Below are 26,725 nucleotides of genomic sequence, written 5' to 3'. Positions count from 1 at the left end.
TAAATAAGCCTTCTCTGTGCAGTTGCTTTTGAGAGCTTGTTGTGGACAGCTACAGACACAAGAATTTGCTGTAAGGGTAAAGTCTACAACACCAAAAATTCACAGGAAAGGAAACAGTATTATTTCATAACTGCACTTAAACATGACTGCTGACATTACACATAGACGCTATGGACGCTACGGACTCAAAGCAAGTCTTACACAACCGGTTTGATCTCTTATGTTTACAATTTTCATATATGAAAAATACCTTGGCAACACAGCTGCTATAAAAGTGCCTCTCCACTAAGCTTTTTTCTTCCTAAGACTAATACTCTAGGTCAATTTAACTTAATACCTTCAACGAAATATCACGATTGAGACACCCAAAACCATGGAAAGTCAACAGACATCCAATCCCAACTCATACTTTGAAGCTCATCTCCTCAATTCTCCTAATTATATTCACACACAAAGGATATCAGTAGTAAAATACATATGTACACACATGGTAGTATACCTAGAAGTACCACTTCAAAGCTGTTTTGGTAAAATAAAACAAGAGGAATAAAAAAAAAAATTAAAAAAAAAAAAATTTTTGCAAGGCGAAATTATTCATTATCCCAGTTGGAATTTAGCCAGTCAAGTCTGACATAAATTTCATGGCAAATCTACAGTAGAGCTTGGTGAAATTTTAGATAAAAGTTTATTTATTAGTAGTAGTACATAAAACTGGCATCAGCTGTTGTACTACACGTCTTCTCAGACCTTTTTTTCTCCCAGCATACAAACAGACCTAACTAAATTTAATAATAAAACTTAAAATGGGTTTTGAAAGTTATCAATGTTTTGTTGTTGTTGTTTTTGGAGGGGAAACAGCTGGACTAATGAGCAATGCAAAGAAATTCATTTCTAGACGGGCAAAACTACCACTTCCACCCAGCAATCTGGCCCAGCACCACTCCTGAGCCCTACTCTGATTAAAAAAAAGGCAAACAGTGCCTAAGTTTTACAAGTCATCTGTAAGAGAAGCATGAAGGAACGGCCTGCTTGGCTATGTTTTTTAACACGTGTGCTTGCACACATGCACAGGTGCGTAAGTGAAGCAGTTTCCAAATTTGCGTAAGGCTGCCAGAACTGAGTATGTAAAATATCAAAACACATTTGCAAACTTTCCACCTACAAACTGCAAAATGCAAGATTGCAGAAATTCAGTTTTAACATGCCAAGATCAAACCTTGAGTAATACACCTAAGACCACATCACAAAAACAGAAGAACAACAATCTCCAACTCCATTCTTCTAAATAATTTCTAATTTTTCGTAACATATGGATAATATATCCTTGTTATATATAGTGTTATTCCTTATACAGATTCTCACAAAAGCCTACTGCTGACCGGAAGCATAAACTGTTCTTTCTTCAAAATACCATGAGAATATTTTGATTTGATTTGAATATTTTGATGTCAGTGTTTATTTGAAACATGCCTATCTTCATGATCAACAACTCCTTATTCAACAAAATTTGAGATCAATTGTATCTGACACAAGACATTTGAAAAATTTAGAGTTACAGAATCATAGAATGGTTTGCATTTGAAAGGACCTTAATGATCATTTATTTCCAACCCCTTGCTGTGGGCAGCGACACCTTCCACTAGACCAAGTTGCTCAGAGCCCCATCCAGTCTGGCCTTGAACACTTCCAGGGATGGGGCATCCACTACTTCTCTGGGCACCCTCATAGCAAAGAACTTTCTCCTAATATCTAATCTGAACCTACTCTCTTCCAGTTTGAATCCATTCCAACTTGTCCTGTCACTACACACTCTTGAAAAAGTAGGCTCCCTGTGGGTACTAGAATATTTTAGGAAATCTAATATTCTATCAGACTTTACATTCTAAAGAACCCGTATTTGTTCTCATGAGTCTTGTACGGCTATTTTAAATATACAGACTATACAGACACAAAGCAGCTTTTCTGAATCGGAAAGAGTTAAATCAGCTTCCTGAGGAAGTTTCTTCCATAAGAATTCCTCCTCACAAGTGAAATTAAATCACAAAGGAGAAGGCAGACAGACAAAAAGACTCAAAACTCCATATTGTGGCCAGGATATACTATTTGACATGCTAAAATAGACAGGAACAAAGGGAACAAGAACTAGAAGGTTCTTGGAGCTTTTTTTGTTGTAAGACAGCTGCAAACACGTAGCTGTTAGTGTTACTGACTGAGGAAAAGATTCATTTATTTCAAGTAGCAGCTAAGCAACCTTTGACCACTGTAAGACCTGACAACTTTAATTAGTTTTAGCTTAAAACGGAACCAAGCTTGGCTTTGGCGTCTCTCCAAATAATTTTATCCCAGACTGCTCTCTGTTCCTAGTGGAGCATTGCAGTATAATTACTTTAATCTCTTCATAGGCATGTTCCATTTGCTAGCTTTCCAAGGAAATTTACAGCCTTAACATATAGCTCAAAAATAATAAAAAAAATATTTCTCCTATTAGTGAAACAAAAATTAACAAGAAGCCTCCATGTCTCACTGGCCTATAAAGAGAATTTTTATTTTTCAGAAGTTGCTATGCCAAATCTATATTCATCACATTCAATTAAAGACACTGGACACAACAGCTCTGTGCAGTGTATGCACAGCGAAGCTGCTAGACCTGTTTGTATGGTTGGGGTTTGGTTTTTTTCTGGTTTAGCTCGTATCATTCTAGACAAGAAAATGACCATCTGGCACAAATTCCAGACAGATTAGCAGCTGTTAACTATTTCCAGATTAAATAATGTTATCACGTTGCTATAAAACACTAACAGCACTTAAAGATTCAGCTGCTCTGATCTGGCCACCTCACCCACATGCTCAACAGAGAAAATAGATGGATAACCTATTTTTGCATAAAGAAAAAGTTATCAGAGAGAATAGGAAAGGGGGCCCTTTGGCAGAGTATTTTTCCCTAACGATCCTAATCCACACTCGTATTTCCCAGAGTTCCCTGTTGAATTGCACAAGATGGTCTGTCTGCTTCACAGAACGAGTCACGAGATGAATCCTGGAGCATGCAACAGCACACGGAGCTACAAGGGAAATGAAAGAGGGGGCTTTGAGAGGAGCCTGATGCTCATAACTGTGAGTAATCCTGCTGTGTATCAGGGGTGCTCAGGTGGGCTCTGCCCTTGCATTCGTTTGCCTTCCAGAAGAGTTTTAAGTAACAAGTTCACCATTTGTTTGACTCCTTGCAGAATGCACAGATGTAGAAATGTACACATAATGGGGCTTTTTCTTAACAGGCTTTGGTTTTGGAAAATCACAACTTGCAAATACATATTTACATGGAACACCAGTAAATCTCATACTTCAGATGGAAGGCAACTGTCCCTTGCTTCTGTATGAAGCCTCACAACTTCAGCTCTGTCCCTATGAAAACTGCTCCCTGCACGACTGAGCTTCTCTTCTCACGGCAGAAACTCACAGTGTGCCCGCAATGGAGAATTGTCAACCGTGATCTTCATCCAAGAAGAAGAGATGACATTATGGATTTCCCACTATAATTCAGAGCGCAATTTTCATCAGAGGATGAACTTAATTAAAATAAGTCAGACATCAGAAGTAATAAAAAACCTTTTAATTATACTTCTACAGTTTTGGATTTGTCCTCAAGCTAGACATCCAGACTGCCTCAGCCTTCACCAAAAGTATGAAAGGAATTCAACTGTACAAATTTCTCCTGAGCAAGCAAAAAAGCACTGAATGTCAAAAAAAATTACTACTTTCAATTTGTGCCTCTCTATCAGAGAATAACTTGCAGGAACATAGAAAACAGACCACATTTATTCTAAAAAGACTGAACTAATACTTTTTGGTAAAGAAAACTAATACATTTCCAAATTCGGTATACACCATGTGCTTTCTTCCATACACAGCCCTGTGCAGGAGGTCTGCATTTTCTTCCCCACATTCACCACTACTAAGCTCCAAAGCTGAACTCCATAAACATTACTACCTGGCACCTATAAATGGTTTAATTAAATGCTGTTGATACTACTCTTTATAAGCCATCAGTGTGGCAACCTCTCATGGGCTCCTCAGTCAGCAAAATAAAGGAGGCCATAGGGACAACACAATGCTTAACAACAAGATGCTCTCCCGGGGCACACAGGTACCAAGCTAACAAGCCACCAGGTCTTTCACTGCCAGGGAAGCAGGGTGCAACACAAAGAAAATAGCAGGGAAACTCACTTAAGTTGCCCAGGCGACAGCAAAGCAACGTGATGAAAAATTCCCAGTCGCCCAGTGGCAGGGAAAGCACTGGGGCGAGCTCACACCAGCCCAGGGCTGGGACTGCAGCACACTCTAGTGACCCGAAGTCTCCACAGTAAAAACTAAATTAATTCAATGCTGAGCTCCCCCAAAAAAGCTAAAGAGCAGTGATTTGAACTCTGCCTCCATTTCTAAAACATTTGATGCTTGTTAGGAGGCAAAAGATAGACCAGTGTTGGTCTGGGACCGCCAACCTTTTTCCCCTCTTGCCCTGTGAAGGCAACTGTGGTTATTATGCAGTTTGCTATTTCTTTGAGGCAGATTTAAACACTGATAACTAATCATTGATGAGCTATGGCTTTGCACTTTGTCTTACTGGCTGAGAACCAACGTGCAGCAAACGACAGTGTGGGACCTGTGTGCAGATGCCACAGCAGCACCCCAGCTCCAGCAGGACTACACTAGGACACTCCTCCCCACATACCACCACATTCCAGGGATCTTTGCACACCATAGCTTATTCTTGCAGTTTCTAGGCTACACATAGAGTCTGCAGTGAAAAAATCAGCAGCTTTTCAACAGGTGGTTCAGCTACTGCAACAAACAGTTCATTTGCAATACCAAAAATAACTAAAAACATGGACTTCTCTCCCTCCCCACCCCCTGTAAGCATTTTCAGTTACCTTGCACAACACTATCAAGAAAACATATTTATATAGAGTCCCAAAGCAAATTGCTTCACCAAGGTTGGAAAAGTGAAAGAAATCCAGAAAGAAATTATAAAAGAAATTGAGCACGGCTGACTTCCACATTTTCATGCACTTGCCCAGGACAGCCCTGGCTTGGCAGGTCCTAGAGGAAGTGTTCAAGCAGAGACAGACTCCTCTCATTCCAGGTAAAGTATTACTCATTTCAATTGCTGAGAAGCTTCCAAATTGCCGTATAACTACAGCCTCAACTCACAACACCTTGGTCAAGTGGCCCTTTCCCACTCACACCTTTAGTGCATCATTCCTTCATCTTCTCAAATTAAAAACTTTTTTTTTTTTCCCACATCCTATGGTTTTATTGACCAATCTTCACAATCTGGAAGTGTTGTCTTAGTGACTCCATGGACTCAGCGACAAAATAAGCCTCAATAATTCAAACCCATCAAACCACTACATTTTTTTCCCATGTGCCCTCCTGCATTTCAGTGCCGACTTCCTTCTCCCACTCATTTGCAGCACTTCAGTTTTAATTCTTCCCTTTCTCTGTTTTTCCCAGTGTTTCTCTGTGTTTCCCAGTGTGCCTTTGTTTCCGCTTCTCTTGCTTCAATTTGTCCAAAAGTGCTTAAATTTAAGAAGCTTTTCCAATCATTCTGCCATGTCTACAGCTGTTGTTCTTGATCTTAGTGCATTGGTTAATCCAAAGCCACGTATATATGCAGACACACACTGCACCAACACACAATGTCTGACATTCTTCTCATAATGACTTTGCAGAACAATTACCATTACACCAGACACATTTGGTACCCATGGTAGCACCACTTCAGTCAAGAATATATATTCCAAAAAATCATTCTGGAGAGTTTAAGTTTCAGACTGTTAAGAACATCATGACTACAGCAAGTACTTACAATGGATCATTGTACCTACTAATGAACAAAGCCTGTTGAAACACTAAACTACATGATTATTGCTTAATTTCTAGATGTGGATACACCTCATTGCCTCTCTGTACAGACTACACTTTGAAGCTGAAATAATGAACTACATGATTAGAGAGCAGCTTTTAAAGAGAACAAAACTTAGTGCCTTTTTATTAAATACTAGGGGGGGGTGGGAGGGGAGAGCTTCAATAAGAAATAGTCTCTTAACACACCATTTTTCAAGACTTTTATATGTCCTTAAATTATGTATGAACAATCCTTCCCAAGTGAACGTGACTACGCCTGCACTAAATTTAAGAACTTGTGCAGCTTTTTCTAGGTTCAACGCTTAAACTCAAATCTTTTGAGTGACACAAGTGCCTTATTTAAAATCAGCATTTTCATTAAACTTGCAAGCTATTACATGTGATGTAGGTATTAAGCTTCAGAAGCATAATGTGTTGGTACCAAAAAGAGTCATCCGTGCACTCTGAAAAGGAAATATTTTGGACAAAGGAGGAAGAAAGATGCTTTGGAAGTACCAGATGTGGCTTTCCCATCCTTAAGATGAAATAGTTGATATAAGTTGAGAATAGAAATCCTACATCCATTAACAAATAGCTCTTAACACCTTCTCTCAGCAAGGTGTTAAAAAGAAAAAAGTGAGCCACCAGTTGCACTGGTGTAAAAGAACAGTAATAACAATCCATAAACAATCTCTTCAAACAGTTTTCTTGCCATTCCCTTCTCCCATCAACTGTCTTCACACAAGCATGCACATTGCACGGCAGGCAATTCAATTATGACACTCTACAGAAAAAGAAAAAAGCATTTAAAAGAAGACATAATTGAAAGAGCCTTCTGGAATATAAAAACAGTCCTTTCACCTATGCACCACTGAAGTTGAATTAACACATTTACCTCAATATTGCTAAGAACCAGCCCTCTGGGTTACCTGGACCAGTTTGTACCCAAGTTGAATTAAAAGCCTAGGGCTGTTCAGCAACTGATTTTATTTCCAGTTCATATGCACATTTTCTTTCTCACCTAATCCATAGATTCATTAAATGCACTGACAAGGGATCAAAATTCAGGGTCGTAATTTAAAACTCTTCAGTCTCACTAATTATATAGGATTTATCTTCTGTATTTGCACAATGCCACACAGACTGCTGATGGTTCAGCCTATTTCCTTAGCTGATCTGGAAGAAACACTAAAAACTGCAGCTAATTTTTTTTTAAAGCAAAATACAAAGAGTGCAGATACACACACATATTATATGCTGCAGTACAGATATTGAAAATTAAATACTATGCTTGAAGTGTATACACATCATCTAGACAGAGCCCATGTCTAAACAGCATAACAGCTCCAAGAAAAAAGTTAAGCCAATCCATTAACTGATTTCACCACAACCAGAAAGCACCCAAAATTCCACTTCTGACATTAAATCATTCTCTGTCTCACCAGACTAAGTCCACATTTGCAGCACTGTGTTCATGCCAGGACTGGAGAAAAATTAGACCCAAGGTAGAACAACTATAATTGCTAAATTATATATTTAGCAAGACTATGTAAGATAATGTTGTTTAACAGAGGTTAAAAAAAAAAATTAAAAATCAAAGCAGGAGGAATGTTGCATTTGGCCAAGGAATTTAAAGAAAAATCCCTTGATTCAGGAGACCACGCTGGGGAAGAGAGAGACTACTCAGTTTGCACAGATCCAAAGTGCCTGTGCCCTTTTCCTAAAGCCCTGGATTATGAAACTATGCTCTTCTCTCACTGCCACAAACAAGCCCAAGCCCACTTGAGTTCCAGGGGCCCCAGCTCACAGCTGCATCTTTTCTTACTGAGGAGTGATGCTTTACCACCTTCAGCACCAAATATCAAGGCATGCCTGCCTTGAGTCTTCCTCTCATTAAACAAAATAAAACAAAAAAAAAAGGAAAATAAATTCATGAGCAAGAAGTTCAGAGAGGATGACAATGCCACTGATAAATCAGATTCACGTTCCAAGCCAGGGAGAGGTAACGATATACTTCAGTTTTCAATTTAATCAAAGCAAAAGAGTGAGCTTTTCACTCCGTATCTTGGCTAAAAAAGAAACGTGTCCTAGCTTAGCTCCATCATGCCTGCACCAGCAAATTGACTTAATTGTCAGCAAGGAATTATGAAATATGAAGTGACTCCAGCAGCGCTCCAGGGAGACTCCTGAGGCACGGTGTCTATAGCAAAGACACCAAAGTGCCATCCATCTCACTCTCACCCTCAGGCAAAGCAGAACAGCCTTGGCTCTCTAAAAGAGGCCGCCAAGAAGAACAAAACCTGGCTTTCCTGAATGATTAGCAGTGGCCCAAATAAGAAATTTTAAATACATGAGCACAGCTTCTCTGGCTGCTGAAAGCACAGGCAGGAGGTCATGATTTGAGACACCGATTTGTAGTAACAAGGCTACATCCAGTTACAGCTCACAGGGGCCTTTCTAAGGAGAGTGGCAACACCATGCAATTGCTTCCCCTCTCACATCCTTCTCCCCAAAAATAAGGGCAGAAAGAGCACAAAGGGAGGCTGCAGTCAACACAAGCTGCTCTGCTGGGTGCTAGCACTAGAGGACAGGACAGGAGAGGAAGGAAGCAGAGATACTGCTAGGCTGTACTTTCTGACTCAAATCCTGGTTTCAGTGTGACAATGCCAGCATGACAGAAGAGGAGAAGGCACATGTAACTCAGCCCCTGGGACATGGGCACTAAGAAAGAAGTAGGGAGCCCAAGACCTTTTGCTGGGTCTTTGATAAGAGCTATAGAGATAAGTACTCTCACCTGAAAACACCCCTTTGGCCTGTCTGTCACAGGATTCACTTCAAATTTAAGAAACAGCTTCTGTTTTAATCTCATCTATCACTGGTGGTGGGGACTAGTCTGAACTAGAGTTGCAGCCTCTGAAGCTGTAAACTCCTGACCTAAAGACTCTGGGCTGTAAGCCCTGCCAAATCTCCAAGTTTGGGCCTCCTAAGCAGGTTCTTTAATATCAGAAGGGAGGGGGAAGATAGAGAAATCACTCTTGTGGTGAAACAGCCCTAATACTGATCACTCAGCTCCCTGAAATGCTGTGTTTGTTATCTAGTGGGGGAAGGGGGAGCCATCATTAGTTGAGCCATGGCCAAGGCTAGAACTGCTGGTTGGCAAAACTCCTCTGGGACATTGCAAAAATCGTCTGGCCTCCTGCACTCAGAGATGCCTTCATCCAAGGAAACTTTGTTTCCTTCATCCAAGGAAACAAAGAAAACCAAGAAGTAAGTATTTGCCCTGGTCTACCCTTCCCCCAAGGTTGATTTAGTTGTTTTATTTTTTAAGGTAATGGACAACCTACAATGAAAATTGTTTCTAAACCTTAGAGGTTTAGAAGGAATAAGTTGCCATTAATAAATTCTCTCAGCTTTTTCTTTCTTTCAGCTTCCCCGGTTCGGTGAACTCTGCAGGTAAAATGCACCATTCTTCATTGACTGACTATTCTAGAAATCATTCTAAAATTTGATATTAATTTCAGAAAGAGTAATATCATGACCCAGATTTGCAGAAATTCAGAACTAGTCAAGTGACCTGGACCACACTGCTCAACATAATCCCTTCAAAGTGGACTGAAACTGGCAGAATGAGAAAAGAAAGTTCCTCTGAAAGCCTGTACACCACAAATTCTAGAAATGTAAAGGGCATGGGTTGCCAGTTACTATTATCTGGCATATCAAGTCACAGGGAAAACCTACATTCCTCTATAACCTGGTATGATAAAGTTGAAAGCCATACCACCTCTTTCTTACATAAAAAGTTATTTCACATGACACAAGAGTACAGTTCCCTTGAAAAAGCAATATGGTTCACACTTTAAATTTAAAAAGCATTTCTAACGTGGATTTGCAATGCAAAACATTCTAAATACAAATCAAATATAGCTGACAGAACTATCTTTTTGAGGCAGCCCACAACTAGGCATGCCAGATATTAACTATTTCTATTTATTACTCGACAGAAACCAGCTTTCAAGCATAAAATGAAGGTGCTACAGAGACATATTTAAGTGATTCATGTTGCACACCAAATTAAAGTTACAGCAGCACGGACATGCAAGTGATCAAAGAGAGAAGGAGCAATAATCCAAAAAAGTTCTCCGAATCAGTGTTTTTCCCACAAGTTTGAACTACTCAGACACAATAGACAATGAAAGCCCCAGGCTTCAAGGCTTCACTGGTGAAACCCTCTGAGAACAAGGACCATTACAACATTGCTCCTACAAGAGCCAAGTCATCCTTTCTTCATGAGACTGCCAGCCCTCGGGCGCAGCTCAGGCAAGAAGCTGCAGAGCTCCAAAGAGCTCCTCTGCAGCCAGGAGGAATGTGTTAGGGACAGGGTACCCCAAGGGCAGAAGAAACAGGACCACCCACGTCCCCTCTTGGCCATTCAAACAGCATTGTGCAAGTGACAATCCAGGCAGGAGATACTAAAACGAACCTTGAATGTTCCTGTCACCTCAGAGTAAAGGGAAGAAGCCTGGGAGCAGCAGTAGCTCATCACCCCACTGCTGTGAGGAAAGCACAGGACCTTGCAGCACCTTCAATATTGTAATTAAAACAATTCCCAAACACATCCAAACAACTCTGAACAACGGTATATTAACATCCAAGTGACTACTCCTTGCACACGATGCAAACACACTTGCCTTTGTGCTTGGATTAACAAGCAAATACAGCTTTCACAAGCTTCCACCGACCTTTGATGTATATTTAGCTGCCATTACTAATTTTTATGACTGTGACAGCAGGTCACACAAAGGAGTTTGGAGCCCAGATTTTTAAAGCCAAGCTGTACCCTTAATACTAATTTCTAAGTGAGAGGCATTCTGAATTCCTGAAGAAAGCAACTTGTGGTTTTGCAAACAGAAATATTTTTCTTTTCTCAGAAAAGTCAGTTGCTAACATCCATACGTCAAAACAAAACCTAAACTGCATTTCACAGTCCATAATTATTTATTTAACAAGTAATGGAAACTGTATTTCAAGGGACTAAAATTTCCAAGACCTGCAGCAAATGGCAAAGCACTAGACAAACCCAAAATCCTAGCAAGGGCTGGAACACTCTGCATTGGTCTTTTACTCAGCAGCTAAGAGAATTAAGCAAAAGCAATTCCCCCTGCCTGAGGAGAAGGCAGGGGAGACAGACAGGGTCAGCCAGCTGCACAACAGCAGTTTTGGACATCAACTCTGACTACTGTTTTTTTACCCCATTTTCTGCATCTAGGAAAGTAGATAAGATAAACCTAAAGCTTACTTGTCCCAACCAAAGTAGACCTTCCCCTATTCAATATTTAACTGCATATATTTAACAAGATTGAATTACATATAGAAATGCTAATTTCCATGCTGACCTCACTGTACTACTTACAGTGACTGAGATAATGTCGAGACAATATCTGTGCAAACCCAGAACAACCCAATGTGTTCATGGTTAGAAACAGAAAGTGAGGAAAGAGCAAACGTACATCTGGACAGAGGAGTGTGGGGGGCAATATTAACACCACAGGGATAATCCCAGCCTGACCTCTTGCTGCCAATATTTTATAAGTAGAGAGAGGAAGCCTCAAAGAAGTCTTCTCTTTTGTGTCCCAACATTTGGAAATTACTTGACTGGTTTGGGTTTTTTAAAATGCAAATGCTTGAAAAAAACCACAACGTTGCATGCCTATCTTGACTGAGAACACACTGTTGGAACTATCAGCTTAAAAAACCCACAATCCTTTAGATAATCCCCCACAAGTCCTGATTAAAAGTGGATTTAATATTATGAAACGAAGCATAATTGTTCAAGACGACCTTGAGTAGTTTCTTACACCACTCTGCTCCATCAGCAAACTCAAGGTGACAGCTGCACTGTCAAATGTATGATAAGACAGGCTGATAGCAAGGTCCCCCCAAAATATTTTCCTCTATGAAGTAAAACAGATGCTTACAGTTCTTCCAAACCACGCCTGTCTCCTGTTCTATTTCAAACACACACTGAACACACGTAATGAAATGGAGTCGGCATTTAATAAGCACGAGCTGTATCGATGGCCTATCCAACAAACATGCCTCGAATGCATGCATTTTGTTTCCTCTGCTTAAGTCATTACCGATTTTATGTCCAGGAAAATTAAGGTACGCGAGCCAAAAAGTGGCTTCACGATAACAGCGGCACTATTGCCACCTGCTGTCAGAAAGGATTCACGGCATCCCACACCACCTCCCGCTTCCCAACTGAGGGAAATCAAAGACTTTTGAAGAAATCCAACTTTGCAGGTGTTTTGCTTGTATACTGCTAGTTTTCTCTAGAAAGGGCACACACAAAAAAGGTCCTGGGTAACCATGGCATGAGGGATCAATAATCACATTGGGCTCAGACATAATAAATGGGTTCAAAAACTGATGCACAAAGAAGTAAGGAGAATACTTGGTCTAGGTAAAATAGATACTGTCCTGAAAGCATCAACACTGAAAACAGAGTTGCAAATAAATACAGCTATCATAGACCATCAGGTTATATTAGGCTACTAAAACATCTACCTTGCCCATTTTATATTAGATTTTCAGAAGACAAACAGAGTATGCTGCATCCGGTCAGAGAGAGTTGGCCATTAACTTTGTGCCAGGGTATTTCCTAGTATCACAAAATTTCCTGTTTTGGAAGGAACCATTAAAGATCATCTAGTTCAACCCCTCCTCACCATGGGCAGGGACATCTTTCACTAATCCAGGTTGCTCAACTTCCCTCCAACCCGACCTTGAACATTTCCAGGGATGGGGCATCCACAACTTGTCTGGGCAAACCGTTTTAGGTAAAGGATCATGCACGCTCATCTCATTCCTCTCAGACTTCTATGGGAGCACAGAACATGGAAAGTCCAAAAGCATAGCTCTGAACCTTGACATCTGTATCGGGTGCTTCAGCCCACAATCTGTTAGTTTAAGGAGACTTTTGAGTGTATTGCTCCAGTGGAAAGTACATTTTCTTCTCTGCTGTTTTTTTTATGTCTTCTCAGTAAGTCACTGAACACTCACATCCCACTGTTTGAAATCATCACTTGATTATCATTAACATGAAGTGCCTATCTGTTTGCAGTGCCTGGCCATATGGCAAGCTGAGTGGCAAAGCTCTCCTTGACGCATGCAAGGTTTAGGCCTCCGTTTCACCACCCAGGACTCTCGGCTGGCTGGCACCACACACAATGTGGCAGGATAACGTCCAGGTGTCTGAGGCACATCTCCCCCCAGAAGCCATCTCCATTAGCTACACGAGATGGCTGTGAGCACACTGGTGGAATACCGGAATGAAAACATTTCACCACAATTCATTTCCCTTTCCCAAAGCACCCCAGAACAAGAAACAAAGTTAACCCTGACATGTGTCTGCAGCACTGCCAAACCTTTCTTTTTTTAATGCTGAAGTTTTGAGTTACACTAGTTATACCTGAGATATTTTCAAAGTGCATTGCAGCCACCCTTTCTGCAGTGCAATTCTGAGTGAGCCTCCTCACTCATAAGTCTTGGCCACACAGTTACAGCAAATTGTGTTTGACTGAGGCAGCAGCTACAGTTCTCCACCTAAATTAAACCACACCTCCAGCAGTACTCGCCTTCCATTTCATTCTCTTGATCACTGTCACTATACACAGACTTTTCATCCAAATGAGTATTACACTACAGGGAAGAACAGCATTGAAATGAAATCAGACCAAAAGCAGAGGCAGGTTTAACCACATCTACTGCTCACCAGCCAGGCTTAAAGCATTTTCCACAGAAAGCAGTAATAAACTCACTCACAGATGTCACAACTGAGAATGACCAATTCCCCCAACTATTAACGTTGACTTTCCTGGTGAATAAGTGAGGAGTATATATAAATTAGTCTGGGGTTTTACACACAAGTGTAATTGTACCAACTGTAAATTAACTTGGCAAACCTTTGATTAACACCAGAGTCTGCTCACAGTAAAGATGAAAACCAAATTAACAACAATTTGTTAGCAATATTGGTTCTATTCCTAGAGGAAATTACAACAGTCTAAGTTACATAGGCAGATGCCAGATGACTCCATACAAGAGCTTTCAATACAAGTTTTCCATTTCCCTATTTGTACACTGGAGATAAAACATGTAAAGTATATTTACAAAACATTCTAATGGACAGCAAACTCACTAAGAAGCTCCCAGTATAATCAATCATTTATGTTTAGCTCAACTGAAAAACAAAAAACATAACAAAAACCCCACAAAAATCAATACTAATAAATGCAAAAATCCCATGTCAAAATGCTATAAGCAAATTAAGGACAGATTTTACATTTTGTTGCTTCCACATTCAATAGCAGGAACATTTGACTTAAGGGACTTATTTTCATAGCAAATTATTGAAGAATAATTTCAAACGAGCTCCAGAGTAAGAATTACTGGTCACTGCAAAATAAAAAAGGGAAGAATAAGTATATACACAACACCAGATCAGGCTCAGTGACTGACTCAAATACCTTCATAATATTCACACAGGCCACTTCTGAAGTAATTTCTACTTCAGAAGTTACAAGATGAAAACTCTGTGCCATAAATTAAGTAGTTGCCAAATGAAATGGATTAGCAATCAGTGAAATTGCCTGATGTCAGATCTGTTCCAGATTAGAATCCATCCTTTTTCCCCACCTGTTCATTAAGCACCAAGTTCAAGGCAACTGCGGTGACTGATTGCGCATTAAGGAGCTGTTTGTGTGGGAAGGCAGAGCTCAGTCCCTATCTATACTTACACACTTGTATAAGCGTAATTCACTGATAATATATTCAGTTCCCAGTATCAATACAGAGCTCTTCTACCTTGATGCGTAATTCTGAACTTAAGAAAAAAAGGGAACCTCATTAAGTTAAACAATCATATTCAAGGTCAAGGCCAGGAAGTTATGAATCTGGAAGAAAATATGTTGCTATCACCAGATAAAAGAGCTGGATAAAGATACTGCTGTGACACAAAAATACTGAAACATGGTTGTGAAGACAGAAGCCTGAGGGAAGAAAGGCATATTTCACTAGGAAAGGTGAGATTCAATATGAAAATGTCTATTTCATCCTATAAATCGAGTCATGCAGAGGCTCCAGTGAAAACCAGTCCTGCAACAAGCAAAGCAAACACAGAGTAATTAAAACTGAATATTTTTCAGCTCCACGCACAATCAGTACTGGGACAGGGAGGTACAGCAGGACAAGGATTCCAAACTCCTACAAATTTGTTGAGAAACTCAGCTGTAAGTCACTCCCTGAAAACACCTCTGCCTCTTAAAGCAACCAGGAGACCGTCACCTCCATGCACCTTCCCTCAGCTGGCCCTGCACACTGTGCCAAGCAAGCTGAGGAACCTGTGCCTGCCAAACCAGCATTCCCAGCTGAGGCAACTCACTGCACACAGGCAGATGGTTTCCTGTAGAGGAAATCTCTTCTTGAGCAATATGAGGCTCAGTAACTAAATTCCAGCATCAGGGGTTAGTAGAAAAGGGACATAAAGAGTTGTTTACTTGTGTTAGTCACCAACTCTTTTCTCTACCAGAGGAAGACTTTAATTCACATTTGTTTTCTTATATGGAAAAGATATTCCCTTTAAAAATTGAGAGTTTCTTCCCCAAATTTGTGAGTATTAGCAATGATTAAATGATTCCAGCACTCAAATACAGTTTAAAGGGAGACATCTAGTTGCTATAACTGTAGCAACTCTCTAATTGCAAACTTAGACGCAATAGTACAGACCTATTACCAGAAATATCTAATTCAATAGAACTGAACATCTTCCTTTTTCCTGAAGATTAAAGGTTTCTGTTCTCAGTACCATACTTTTGTACTGATACCAAGAATATTTTTCAAAGATAAAAAGAAATATCATCCCTTCTAGTGTTCTGCAAGTCATCATCCTCCTCCTCCCTATCAGATAAAAATAAGGAGAATCCTTTTTTCCCCCTGACATAATAGTTTCCCCTTGATCTTCCTCCTAGTAAAAACTCCCTCACAAGCATATTAGTACATGCCTCCTTATCTTATAAATGGACAGTAAGATTTATTAACAGGTAGGAAGTGAATGAATACCTGAGGTCAGTAGTGATGAACTGCTCCTTAAGGTATACGAGATACACAGACATCCCCCGCACACCCACTCCCAAAATACTACTTCAGATAGTTACTGCATATGACATATACAGCGACACAGTTTTCCTTAGTAAAAATGCAGACGAAAGTAAAAAAGCAGTTCTTTACTGCTTAGCTGATACTATAAATACTGAAGAAATTATTTTTCAAACCTTATTCAAGCTTTTACTGCTTATTTCTGTATTTGGGGTTGCCGGAGCGACTAAACAACCCCTCTCTCCCCTCCCCTAGACACAGACACACCACACCCCCTCCAAGCTCCATTCTGATGACTTATTCAGATGTTGGCTAATTGTGGTTATCTGGCTTCCAAGTGCTTGAAGAACTTTTGGCATCAGGATGAAGTGACATCCAGGAACATTTAATCTGTTAAAAAGGCCAGTCAGCACAGATTAATGCAGTAAGTACATGCCTCAAGGAGAGCCTGTTTACATTCTTAGAGGGTAATAACAAAGAGCAGAGGAGTATATAGGAGTAAAAATAAGATTTTCATACAAGTCTTACCTGAATCCTTAACAAAAATGTGTAAAGGAAATGGCATAACAGGACACCTTAAGCAAAACATCAAGTTAAACTAATACCTGTCTGCAATGCAATCAGTAGTAAGGAAGTTTTAGGAATCCGTTCTGGAAGGAAAAGACATTTACGGGGGAGATAATTGACATGTATTTTAGCAAAATTGCACATCAGCTCCGTTTTTCAGCTCCTTTCTCTCTCACAATGCATCTCAGATCCTCACTCTAGTGTTGAATGGTTTCAAAGAGGCTGTTTTGATGTGGTTCTTTTGACAATGAGCAATGACACAAACTATGTGTAAAATATTTTTGGAAAGTAAGCAACATTCAGTTTGTCTGCTGAAAGTCTAGCAGAAAAAGGGATCCTTTTGCAGCAGTGTTCCTCAATGACATCCTGATATTTAGCTACATAAGGTCACCACTTATATCATTTTGTCTCACTTCCTCCTTACATATTCAAGAACACCTTTTTTTTTTTTTTCAAATATGTTTGAATCCAAATCTGGAGACAATTTGAATCACCTGGAAACCTTCCACACCCCCAGAATTTGCCAGACCATTCCCTTTACTTCAAGCATTTTTAGTTCTTTGCATAAGTCAATGTAAACATTCAACCTGTAAGTATCTTCCTGTGGCTTTAATTTGGACATGACTTGCTGTATTTTAAACTATTTCTTACAGGAGAGAGTTAATGGAATTTCTAAATTCAGAGAGAAAGCCTCCGGAGGGTCTCTTCCTTCCTTCCTAACTCAGGGCTTGCAACAGATAGGAGAGAGTCAATCATTAACATTTGGGGTAGTCAAAAGGCATTAAGTATAAAAAGAACTTCCACAGATTTACCTCCAGAAAACCTATCTCCTATTCCATATTCAACAGGCTGCATTTTATTCAACTTACACACAGAAACTGGTACTGTGGCTACTTACTGCTTTATGTCTTTGAGGCTTGAATAACTTCAGTTGCAGAAGGAAAAACAATGGAGTTCTTTGCAAAAGCATCATATGGTGCAGCAACATGGGTTTAGATACCATCTAAGAGACACTGCAATTTCACTGGAACTGTTTGATTTAAAAAGAATCTCAGCACAGCAGACGTTTCGCATAAATAATATGGATCTTAAACTAAACCACCTTCCTCATGTAGCTTTCTAGCTATCCTCCACAGTTTGAAAGGTTAACAGGAAAAAAGTAACACTGAAACCATGAGCAAATCAAAGGCTTAGACTTAATTACTACACTGACATATAGAGAGCATATAGCTTTTCCAAAGTAACTGTAGGTTAGTATTTTAAGCTAGAATTATTAATATCACATAATAGTTAATAGATTATGCCCTTTAGGAAGGATAGAAGGTTACAAAAGATTTACAAGAATCTTAAAAATCCACCTGTAACAATGCCCTGGCCCTAAGGCTGCTATTTTGTGTCAGTCTGATACACCAAAGTATCACTGTATAAACCTGTTCCCTTCAATAAGTAGCTTTGCCAACATCTAATCTGAAACTCCCATTAAACCCAAACAATTTACAGAAGGCAACAGTAGAAACAACTTTTTTTGCCAAAAGCTTTCTAGATACTTTCAGAGTGTTACGTCCCTCTTTAGGTCTTTCAACCTCAGTTTGTTTTGAGTGGTCTTTAAACCTTTTCTCAAAATTGCATATTAATATGCATTGATTTGATTATATTTTTATTTCTCCTCAGAGAGATGCATTTCTCACCACAATGGCAGGCATATAATAGGTTTATAGGCAGATAATATCATTTGCAGTCTGGGATATAGGTTTTTTGGACCTTTCAGGAGAATTAAAAGGCGATTTAAATCAAGAAACGCTAAGTATTCCTGTTCTAAAGCTAATCCTTAACTAGTTCCAGCCTGTAATTCAAGGGAGGCCTATGAACAAGGAGAAGCTAAATATAAATGGAGAGAAGTATGCTAATATTGACTTACTGGAAAGCAATAAAGTAAGGAAATCAGCAAAAGCACTACTTAAAAAATCATCTTAAAAGAATGAGAAAAAAAATATTAAAGCTTCAGAGGCCTTGTCAACACAGTGAGGAGAGGATCATGTTACATGGATGCCACTGTATTGTTATTTAGGAAGGCTTTTGTGCATCAGTAAACTAGAAGATTAATTAAATTTTTTTGCATGGGAATAGCAGCCTCAGTACTTGGAATGCAAAAATGTATTTCGAAATGGCTAAGGATTCCACCCCTACTTCACAAAACCCATTAGCAGATGTCCACAGTTAAAGCGGATGTCATATAATTGAACAGTCCAAGAGAGTCTGTTCACTGCCCTCTACACTGTGTGAGCAAACACTCCTGTGCTCTTTACGGACATGAATCAGTAGCTCCACATGGCATTTTCCTCTGATAAGCAAACACATCCATTTTGGCCATTACAACCCTGGGAACCTCTGAACTTTATTCCATCACAGAGAAGATACTGCAGTATGTTTCCTTCCAAGAAATTAATACCAGCAAAATTAGTTCTTGAAAATTAATCAGTGCCACTCAAATACTAGGGGGAAAAAATTTCCAGCCTCAGGACACACAAACCACACACTCTTTTTGGAGTAGAGAGTACAGGCAAGATTTGGCTGGGGGCACGTGTGAAGGGGTAAACTTTCCCATCATTTTTTGCCAAAAAACTGAACTAGCTTGCCATAACCTAATACACAATTGAATTAATTGCACAGGCATTTCCCTCTTTTTGTCACAAGATGCTACACACAGTTCTTCACCTCAGCTGCACACATGGAGACAGTCACTGAACAAGAAGAGGTACTAAAACACAACTCTGTAGATCATGGCCAAATATTTGAAAAACACAATCTCCCAACAAGAAAGCAAATATGAAAACCACATAAAACAAATTCTGTTTTCCTATCACCTTGTTGTTAAGGTTATCGCATTAACTAGCCCACAAGTGGCTTGATTTATAAAAGCAGACTGGAATGTACTGCATTAGCTTAGTATCAAAATTGGGCCTTCTACAACACAAAGTGTGAAGTCTCAGCTAACCAAGTTAAGCCAAAAGACGGACACGAGATCATTAATTTTTTCATGGCAACCATGTTATAAAAGTTTCACAATAATCCCTGCCACAGTAAATGCACGCAGGATGACCAGATGCAATATGAAGGAACTGGGGAAAAGCTGTATTTTCCAACAGATTTCTACAGGACACACCAGTTTTAGGCAACTTTTCAGAGTTCACACTTGTACTGTGGAGCTATAAAGGATTTTCAAGACATAGCTGAATATAATATTTAACAACCTACCAGCATTAACGATGGCATCAACCTCAAGCAGTGTAATGTCACCTCTATAGAGAGAAACTTTCTCACTCAGACTTTTCTTCCCTTGCAGATCTTCTTTAGCGTTTTCACCTACAAACCAAGAAAGCAGAAAAATCAGGTTACAAGCGTGGGCCCAAGGTCGTTATTTACAAGCCCTGAACAGGCAGCAATCTAGTGACACTACTGCTGTCAGACTGCAGCATCTTTCGGTTTCACCTCGAGAGGGCACCGGCAACCCACAAGACACCAGCACTGCCCTAACATCACACTGCTTGCTTGCTACTTGTTTCCGAATACAAGCTAGTAGGAAGCACTGAATCCTAATCCATATACCATTTGATTACAAAACTGTAAAACACACATATTTTTTGAAGTGAGATCCATCAGTAATTTTATTTGGTAATCACAAGGGTGCAAACTGCAAAAACAAATTGAGGAATTAATTAAGATTACCCTCCTAACTAGAGTAATTTCTCCAATCCAGAATAATACCAAGTGAGTACAAAAATACACAATCACACCATTTGCCAACAGCCCCAAAATTCAGAATTACTTCTGAAGACATGTAGCCAGACAACAAGCCTGAAAAAAAAATCCATGCAGATTTTAAACTTGGAGCTTTGTCACCTTAAATTGCTCAGCTAGGAGGAGGCAGGTGGTGAAGACAACATACACTAGGCTGGCAACAGATTTGTTACTAAATAATGTTACCATAGTTCCCTTATTCCTGTAAACTCCTGAGATTTTGCATCACCAAATTGTGGCGGTGCAAGTGGCTGCAGCCCCTGAAGACAAAACAGACACCAAGCTGTGGTGGTCAGGCCCCGAGGTTTAATGCCTTGCTCTTAATTAGGGTGACAGCCCATAATCCCCCAGTTCAGTTATCTACATACTTTTGTATCGTTGGTTAATATTTTCCCCTCCCTATTTTATGTATGGGTCTATGTATATTTATTTCCCTTGATTTAATATGTCTAAGTTCTAGAAAGTTCTGTTGTACTGGTCACCCCATTGGTTCCTTCCCTAAGTCCCTCCTTTGTGTTATTTCCATTGGTTCCCTTACCCGCTACTCTACCTCCTGTCAAGTATTCCATTGGCTGTATCCCTTACCCCGACTTTCCTTTCCCCACTATAAAATCCCTGGACCCTGTCAAAAATTTGGCTTTTCGTCTTCTCCCCCACCCCCCCATCGTTTCACCTGAATAAACCTTCTGCGTGGAACTTATACGGAGAGTCCCCTCTCGCCGCTTCTTCGCCTCCCCCTGCGTGCTCTCACGCTCTGCTCAAGGGACAGCTCCCTCGGGTGAGGAACGCCTCCCCTCTGATCCTTTTGTGTGTGCCACCGTAAATCACAGGCTGCGCAGCTAGACCTCCGGGCTGCTCTTCGAGCCAGCACGCGTGGATTTTATCATTATACCAAATCACTTCATTTACATCCGATTCAGTCTATAGAAGAGTTCAGTTACCTCAAACCCTTGCACAAACATACTGCCCAAAGCTTCACCAAGTTAGACACGCACATCACAGCAATGAACTGAGGAGGGAAGATTATTAAATTCACTTTTACTGTTACTTTTTAAACATTCTTTCCAACACAAGTCTCAAGAAGCTTGAGTTCATCTATTGGTCAGAAATAGAACTCATTTCTTGAGGTAACAAAAGTGTGAATCAATTCCAAATCTTCAGAACAAGTGAAGTTTGATGACAGGCAAGAAGAGTCCTCAATATTTAGTGAGAAGGTAGAAACAGCCCAAACAAATTTGTTCCTCTAGTCTCACCCTCCATTTTCATCAACTCAAGAATACCAACTCAGACGTGTCAGCAGTTCCTTGCTGAGCGCTGGAGAGCACATCCCCAAGCTCCTGAGGCCCAGTCCCACAACGGCAAGATAGAGCAGCAGGCTGAGGCAGCCACACACTCACACCCTCTGGCCTGGCCTTGCCTTGACATTCCCAGCCTCTGGCTGCCAGGCAACAGCCTTGTGACATCACAGCTGATGCCACCACCTTGCACAGACCCCGTGGGCACTGCTCGGCTCAGCTCAGGGTGAGGGCGAGAGATCGCAGCTCCTCAGGCAGCTCCGTCATGCTCCGCCCGGGGCTCTCCCTGCTCCTGGGGCTCTGCGTGGCCTCGCTGCTCCCCAGCACCCTCAGAGCTCACAGCTGTCCCAGCAGGAACACGGCCCCGGCTGCACGTGCCAGCCCAGGACGTGCAGCAGCCGGACACTGGCACAGGCAGTGCCAGCCTGTGGTTGGTGCAGGTGCACTGCTGCACCTTCTTAGCCCTGTCCCTGCTGCTCGCCGTGCTTTGCCTTGGATGCAGCCTCCAGAGAAAAGCCGAGAGGCAGCGCAGAGAGGTGAGGGCTGGGGACCAGGCAGCTGGGATGGTGCCAGGGGGCTGGGAGCTACAACGTGTAGGGAGAGGACTGCCAGCCCCTGTGCAGAGGAAAGCCTGGGCAGGCACCAAGGGTCCTCTGCCTCTTCCCCAGCCCTGTGCCCGAGCCCAGAGGCAGAGGTGGGGCTCAGCCCCCTTCCTCCCAGGAGGAAACAAGGACAGGCTGAGGCACAAGAACAAGACAGATCCTGCCGAGGTCTTCTCCACACAAGCTGTGGCCTGGGGCAGCCCAGCCAGGCCCCAGCTTCCCCAGGAGAGCCCAAGGGGCTCAAGCCCTCTGAGTCCCCTCTGCCCCTTTCACCGTGCTCCCTGCCCCGTGTCTCCCAGGAGAAGGCCTGGACACGCTCAGCTTGGCCACGGACCTGCTGCCTGGCTGACTGCCCCCCCCTCCATGACGAGGTGATCGGCCGGCAGGAGGAGAACTCTGCCTCCACCAAGAGCTACCTGAGGCACCTGCGCCAGCGCTGCCTGCGGGGGGACGTGCTCCAGAGAGGAAGGACTTAGACGAGGAGGCAGTGCTTTTCTCTGATTGAGAAAACAACACCTGCTAGGCAAATGGAGCAATATACTGCAAGATTTCCAATCCAGCCTTTTTATTATTATTATTAAAATTATTTATTAAATAAGACAGCTTTTATTTCTGTTTTAACTTTAGTCTTGCAAACAAGTTGACTTCAATTCTTATGAGGAAGTGAAGTCAATGGCCACTAAATCATCTCTGCATACACACTCATGAATGATGGAGTTGATCCTGGTACATCCGTTCCAAAATTTGAGGGTTTAGGCTGTTACTGATGACACACAAGAGTGGAAACGCTGCTGTAAGTCCTCCTCTTGTCTCCTCTGCCCCAACCTCAGCAACACAATACAGCTGAAAATCTTCACCAGAAACAGTTGAACATTCATGTCCCACCCCCACTTTTTCCCCTCTAGACCCAGCCATCATCCTCTAACCCTCTGCCTATACAACCCAATTTCATTTAGCTCTTCCTCCTACATCATCCTTTGATCCTTCAGTCATATTCAAAACATCTCAAGAGTCCATAGAGCCACAGCTTCAAGTAGGATGACGCTGATTAGCTGAGCTCTTCACACCAAATACAGGAAATAGGCAGTCCTAGCCCTCAGCTTTGTTTACAACTCCTTCCAGCTCACCCCAAAGGAAAAGGGCTTTTACAGCTTACACAAGGGTAGAAAAACGCATTCAATTGAGTCAGCAGCAACTGCACTTGAAAAGAAAACGGGTAAAGTTCATCTGAACCAAGTGGATGAGGGACTGTCAGAATATCTCACTAGAGGGAGCCCCCACCCAGGACATAAATGTACTCAGCTGGTACAAGGGACAAGGATGGCACAAACCTACAGCATTGGAAAATCAGCCCTGAAACTCAATCACTGCTCAAATAGCCAGGGTTTTAAAGTCTAGTATACTTTAAAGTATATTAATTTTTTAAACAGGTCTCAAGCTTCCAATTACAGAAATCCCCACAGCAATACCAAAGAGTTTACCACTAGAGGGAGGAGAAAAACCTACAGCTGGAAGAGCTTATTATAAGAAAAACCATTACATTTGCATTTTGAAACGCCTGTTAATGAAAGAGTAGAGCACACACAAAGTAGTAAAAATAGGTACCAAAGCCCCATAGTATAAAGCAATACCTATGGCAAAGTAAAAGTCTCTTGGCACTCCATGAGCAAAAGCCGGTAGGAGAAATCAAAGACAGAACAAGTGAGAGCGACTGATGGCAGTGAGGCTCACAGGCTCACACTGTTATAAGGGAAGTTTGTTAAACAAGTCAGATGACACATTTCTCCTCAAGTTCATAAAAGCAAGTAGCAGACTGGATTGCAAGAAATAAAAGCTGAAAATGGGAGAGTTTCCTCATTTCTAGTCAGCTTTAGAATTCACAGCTGAAGGAAGTAAATTAATTCCAAGTTCAACAGAAATAAGTCTGCTCACTACTTCATCCCTGCTACGATGGCTACTAGCAGAGACATGTATCCCCACAACGAAGGCTTCTGTAAGAGGACCTGGAAAAAGAACCTGAGCAAGGGACAAGAATCACACTATCCCCAGACAAGAGGCAGCCCTTCCACTCCTGAAAGAATCCTCAGCAAATATTTGACTAGGAAACTAAACCATTTTTCTTGGGTTGCTGAAAAACACAAAGGACATGAGCGAGCATTAGGAGTGCATCTGACACTGGGGGAATGTGCACCAACAATTCTGCTACACGCTCTGTGCTTTTTCCCTTAGGTGCCTATTTTTTTTTAACTTAAAGCTTTGTTTTTGCAAGTTTCCTGTACAGACTAAAAATAATGAACTATTAGCAATTACTAACCTCACATCTAACACAACTTTCCATTCCATTTGTTCCTGTATAGGCTTATGGAGCGTTAGAAAAGACAGATTGTAAGACCTGTACTATTATGTGTCTGCTTCTACTCCTACTAGGCATGGATGATTGTACAGGAAAGGCAATTGCTTATCTAAATCAAGATAAGCATTATTTCCATATGTTCCATCACCAGGGGAAAAGCATTCACAGATGCACTGTAGTACTTCAGATTTGTAGAACAGATTTGCTCTATCACTTCTTGGACTTAAACGAGATCAGAACCTGAGCACAAGGAAGAAACATCTGTTGCAGACAAATCACTTTCTACCCAGCCAAAAACGCAGCACAACATGCAAGTCAAAAGCACTTGATGATGAACACAACACCTTCTCCCTGGCTGCATACTCTGCCAATATGGTCTGTTTCAGCTAATTACCAGGAGGCGTAATTGTATTAGCCAATGACTACAGCTAAGTACCAAACTCCAGAGGCAAACAGACACCATGAATCACAGAATGGATGTGGTTGGGTGGCACCTCTAGTGACCATCAAGTCACCCAGAGCAAGTCGTCCAGGACCCTGTCCCAGTTGAATTTAAAGTATCTCCAAAGACAGAGATTCCACAACCTCTCCAAGCAACCTGTTCCAGTGTTCAGCCAGGCTCACAGCATGTGTGTGGTTTTGGTTTTTAATGCTCAGAAAGAATTTCCTCTTTCTACTTGTGCCTACTACCTCTTGTCCTGTCACCATGTACCACAGAGATGAGTCTGGAGAAATAGATCTCTTTTACACCCTCCACTCTATGTTTATAAACACTGAGCAGATCCCATCTGGGGTATCTCTTCTTCAAGCTAAACTTCAGCTCTCTAAGTCTCTCCAGGCACAGGAGGTGCTCCAGTTCCCTAATCGTGTTTTAATGATCTTTGTGGCTCATCTGGTGCATTAACTACACTTCTCAGTTCTACACCGCTGACCAACCTGCTGAGGTCACACTTTGCTCCATCTTCCAGGTCAGAAGGTCATGGTATTGCTTATTCAAGGTTCTACAGGAGGCATGAAATATCCCCCATCTGAGGGGCTATAACTCACCCCTGCACAACTACTGCAAAAAGCCCTGAGCTCGCTCACTCAGACCAAGTTTAACATAGTGATATATGGCTACCAGCAGCCCTCAAACAAGGTTGGAAGTATGAGCCTTGACATTTTAGCCACATGTTTAAATGGGAGCCATTGAAGATATTTACACATTACAGAGGTAAAGAGTGGTGTACCATGAGAATTGATCAAACAGCCAGTCAGTCTGAACAACCCACACAACGCTCATGCAAAATGCAATTTTCTTGTGTTACAAGGTCTTGCATAGTCCTTAAACAACCTTTTTCTCAGTCTATCCCACACAGCTCTCTGTATCCCCAAAATAACAAAGCTGAGAGGCAAAAAAACCCTTTAAGTCTGGAGAGAAACAAGTAGAAGGAAAAGAGAAGCCTGCTTTTTTTACAAAGGTTTGTTAACCAAGAGAAGACTTGGTATGGAATGCAAAAGTACCAAAGAACAAAGTTTGAGAAAGGAGTAACAACAAACAAGGAGAACAAGAACAGGAATACATTCCCAGTTCTAATTTGTGATGCACCCTTATCTGCAGGGACATGCAACTGTCAATTCATAAATCAAAGTCTTCTCACTTCAGCAGCATGCACATTGACAGCAGACACAAGTAGGCTGAAGCCCTTGGGTATTTGTGCGTTTACTTGGAGAGTCAGCATCCAGCTGCTGTGGTTGCTAGGCTTGCTGAAGATTTCATGATTTAGGGTCCATAGAAAAGGCTGCTGGTTCAGCTGTGACTCAGAAGGAGCTGTGCTTTGTCTGTGTGAAGAAACCCATTCAATCACTGTCTTGTTTGGTTGGTTTTATAATGTGGACTTCAGAGGGATTCCAGACTTTGTAATGATATAGTGGAATAAAAATGCTGTTGGATATGGTATTTTGCTAAGTTCTTGCCCAAGCCTGATTATCAGTACCTCACTCTAGGTGACACCAAGAATTTCAATATAGATTCTTCTCAGTGAATGGCAGCCTGAGTTGTACTGAAGTAC

At 41.3% G+C, this 26,725-nt stretch overlaps 1 protein-coding gene across 5 annotated transcripts in view; it reads right to left on the bottom strand.

Moving 5' to 3' along the window:
- Nucleotides 1-26,725, bottom strand: part of MACROD2 (mono-ADP ribosylhydrolase 2) — an 893,899-nt gene that overhangs the window by 851,234 nt on the left and 15,940 nt on the right. For all 5 annotated transcript variants that reach the window (XM_039569266.1, XM_039569265.1, XM_039569264.1 and 2 more), the window contains exon 3: nucleotides 19,882-19,989. In XM_039569266.1, coding sequence (XP_039425200.1) covers nucleotides 19,882-19,989 — 108 coding nt within the window. The remainder of the gene's footprint in view (nucleotides 1-19,881; nucleotides 19,990-26,725) is intronic.

Source organism: Corvus cornix, chromosome 3 (assembly GCF_000738735.6).
Source record: "Corvus cornix cornix isolate S_Up_H32 chromosome 3, ASM73873v5, whole genome shotgun sequence".
In the NCBI taxonomy this organism is placed as follows: domain Eukaryota; kingdom Metazoa; phylum Chordata; class Aves; order Passeriformes; family Corvidae; genus Corvus; species Corvus cornix.
Note: the sequence above shows the minus strand (reverse complement) of the source record. Positions and strands in the feature narration are given on the sequence as shown.